Genomic DNA, 3,369 nt, shown 5'->3' with positions numbered 1-3,369 from the left:
AAAAAAAAAAAAAAAAAAAAAAATTAGCTGCCTGTAATAACTGCTTCAACCTCCAAAGTGCTGGGATTGCAGTTGTGTACTATCACACCCAGCTTTGTCATTTTCCTCAAAATTATTTAGGACCTATTTACTCCTTTCCCTTGACTGAGAATCTAAAAAAAAAAAATTTTTTTTATTGTTGTTGTTTTTAGACAGGGTCTTGCTATATATTTTAGGCTGGCTTTGAATTCACTATGTAATTCAGGCTGCTCTCAAACTTGAAACAATCTTCCTGCCTCGGCCTCCTGATTCCTGGTATTATAGTGATGTGCCACCATGCCTAGCTTTCAAAATGCTACTATTTATTTATTTATTTTAAATTTAATATTTTTTTAATGCATTTAGTACAGGGTCTACAAGGTCTCACTACACAGATCGGACTGGTAGTGATCCTCCTATTTTCAGTCTCCCAAGCACTTGGATTACAGTGCACCACCATGCCTTGTCTCTATTGTTTTCTCAGCATGCCCCAGGGTTGGGGCCAGAAGGGCACATCAGGGATCAAACCCCAGTCCCTGCTGTGCCTAAGGAGGCCCTTTAATCCACTGAGCTATCTGGCCCACCCTTCAAAATGCTATTTCTTAGAAAAATTGTTTATTTATTTGTTTGTTTGGTACAGGTCTCACTACACAGTTTGTACTCTGGTGATCCTCCTGTCTCAGCCTCTCCAGCACTGGGATTACAGGTGTGCACCACCATGCTTGTTTTGGTGGCCAGCATGGCACTCCCAGAATGTTGGCACAGCATGTGGTACTGGGGATCAAACCTGGGTCCTTGCACTTGCCAGGCAGGCGCTTAAGCTTCTGAGCTATCTCTTCAGCCCTCAACATGCTATTTTTGATTTGTTTTATTGTTGTTTTTGTATCAGGAATTGAACTCAGGACCTTGTGCTTGCCAGGCAGGCACTGTGTCACTGAGCTATGTCATTGGCTGTCTTTATTTTCTTTAAAGCCCTAATTAAAATCATGTTCTGGGGGCCAGTGAGATAGCTCAGGACTAACGTGCCACTTTATTTTATTTTTTATTTATTTATTTATTTATTTATTTGTGGTGCTGGGGATTGAACTCGGGACCTTGCACTTGCCAGCCAGGTGCTTTTGCCATTGAGCTGTCTCCTCCAGCCCTTACAGTGCCACTTTAAACTTATTTATTAAACTTGTTTATTTACTTAGTAATATGTTTATCTGGAAATTAAGGGTTTTTTTTTTGTTTGGTTGGTTTTGGTTTTTTTGCAGTACTGGGGATTAAACCTAGAGCCTTACATTTAAATACATCTCCAGCCCCTTGTTTTTTGTGGTACTGGCTTTAAACCCAGGACCTTGTACTGAGGTATACAGCTATCCCATTTTTAAATTTTGAGATAGTCTTGCTCGGTTTTCCAGCCTGGGCTCAAACTTGGCTCTTCCTGCCTCAGCCTCTTAGAAGCTAGGATTACAGGCCTGCAACACCAGGCCTGGCTCTAGTACATTAATTTTTTTTTTTTTTTTGAAGGAATTAAGGATTTATTTCACTGACAGTGACTGGAGATTTCATTGTATACTCAGCTGGTTCAAGGCAGACTATTGTGAGATTCCAGACATCCCGAGAGTGGTTTCTGAGCCTTTAGCCCTCAGGAGACTGAGGCAAGGGGATGGCCATGAACTGGAGGTCGGCCTGGGTTTCCTAGCTTAAAGCAGCTTTAGTTGCATAGCAAGACATAGGAGACTTCTTTGCTCCATTTGCTCCAGAGAGAGGGTCAGCGCCTCCCTCTTTTCCCAACATGTCCTCTCTGCTCGAGGCGGCCTCAGTCACAGACCCATCGCCCTGCACCACACGGTGTGGAGGAGAGCCCGGGGCACCTCAGAGAGGCCTGTTAGTTAACAGCTGCACAAAGCAGCTGTTCAGTGTGCATTATCTTTCCACAGCTTGGAACATCTCCATTGCACCTTGCAGCCCAGTACGGACATTACTCCACTGCAGAAGTGCTGCTCCGCGCAGGCGTTAGCAGGGATGCTCGCACCAAAGTGGACAGGACCCCGCTGCACATGGCTGCAGCAGATGGACACGCGCACATTGTGGAGCTGCTCGTCAGGGTAAAGCAGGACTGAGGGGGGCTGTGTGGGAAAGTCTTCCGCCTCCCTTTTGTCTTAGTGTGCTGGGAAGAGGAAGGTGTAGCCAGAGTGTTGAGTTGCAGCTCTTTTCAAGAGTCCACATGGCTATGAGGAAATTGTTCTGTAGTTTTTTTTAAATGCTAAACAGATTTTACTGATTTCATTCGTTTTCTGCAGGTGTTCTCTGTTCTTAGGCCTATTTTTTAGGCACTCAGCTAGCTCTCTTTAATAAATGCAATAAAAAGCTATTCTTTTCCCTTCCTTTCCCATCTGTTAGAATTTCCCAGAGATATCCTTAGAAGACCCTCTCTTTGAAAACATGTCTATCAGCATTCAGGAGAATTTCAGAAATGTTTTTCCTTTTGATGTTCCTTAAATGTGATCTGAATTTAAGAATGTAGAATTGCTGTGGAAATTCTGTGTGTTTTGGTGAAGAGATCTCACACCTGTGCTACTACTGTTGCCACTGTTTAAGAATTGCTTTTCTCTGACAGAATGGTGCAGATGTGAATGCCAAGGACATGCTGAAGATGACAGCTCTGCACTGGGCCACAGAACACCATCATCGGGATGTTGTAGAGCTGCTTATCAAGTATGGAGCTGATGTCCATGCTTTCAGCAAGTTTGATAAGTCAGCCTTTGACATAGCTCTGGAAAAAAACAATGCTGAGATTCTGGTCATCCTCCAGGTATGGTTCTTTTTGTCCTGGACAGAGTAAACTTCAGTTGAACTGAATTTTCCTCAGTTGGGCATGGTGGCACACTTCATTTTGTTTTGTTTCTTTGTCTTTTTGAGATAGGGTCTTGTTACGCAGTTAAGGCTGGACTTGAGCTTGTTTTGTAGCTCACACTGGTCTCCAAGGATCCTCCTGCCTCAGCCTTCTGAGTGCTGGGATTACAGGTGTGTACCACCACACCTGGTTTATTGTTACACTTGTGTAATCCCAGCAGTCTGCAAGGCTGAAGCAGGAGCATGACAGATTTGATTCCGGCCTCAGCAATTCAATGGCTGAAGTTGAGACCAGTAGCCTAGGATGGCCTCAAATTTGTGGTGGTCTCTTGCCTTAGTCTCTCAAGTGCTAGGATTACAGGTGTACACCACCACATCTGGCATCAAAATTTTATTTTATTTATTTATTTATTTTTGCGGAACTGGGGATTGAACTCAGGCCCTTGTGCTTGCCAGTGGAATCACTGAACCATCTCCCCAGCCCCTATCTGGCATCAAAATTTTAAAAGT

General features: G+C 43.7%; 1 protein-coding gene across 1 annotated transcript in view; it reads left to right on the top strand.

Moving 5' to 3' along the window:
* Gabpb2 (GA binding protein transcription factor beta subunit 2) overlaps positions 1-3,369 on the top strand; it is a 33,166-nt gene that overhangs the window by 11,599 nt on the left and 18,198 nt on the right. Inside the window, exons 2-3 of the mRNA XM_012514990.2 lie at positions 1,944-2,111; positions 2,624-2,818. Coding sequence (XP_012370444.1) covers positions 1,944-2,111; positions 2,624-2,818 — 363 coding nt within the window. The remainder of the gene's footprint in view (positions 1-1,943; positions 2,112-2,623; positions 2,819-3,369) is intronic.

Source organism: Octodon degus, unplaced genomic scaffold (genome assembly GCF_000260255.1).
Source record: "Octodon degus isolate 3935 unplaced genomic scaffold, OctDeg1.0 scaffold00048, whole genome shotgun sequence".
In the NCBI taxonomy this organism is placed as follows: domain Eukaryota; kingdom Metazoa; phylum Chordata; class Mammalia; order Rodentia; family Octodontidae; genus Octodon; species Octodon degus.
This window is presented reverse-complemented; position numbering and strand designations above follow the sequence as displayed.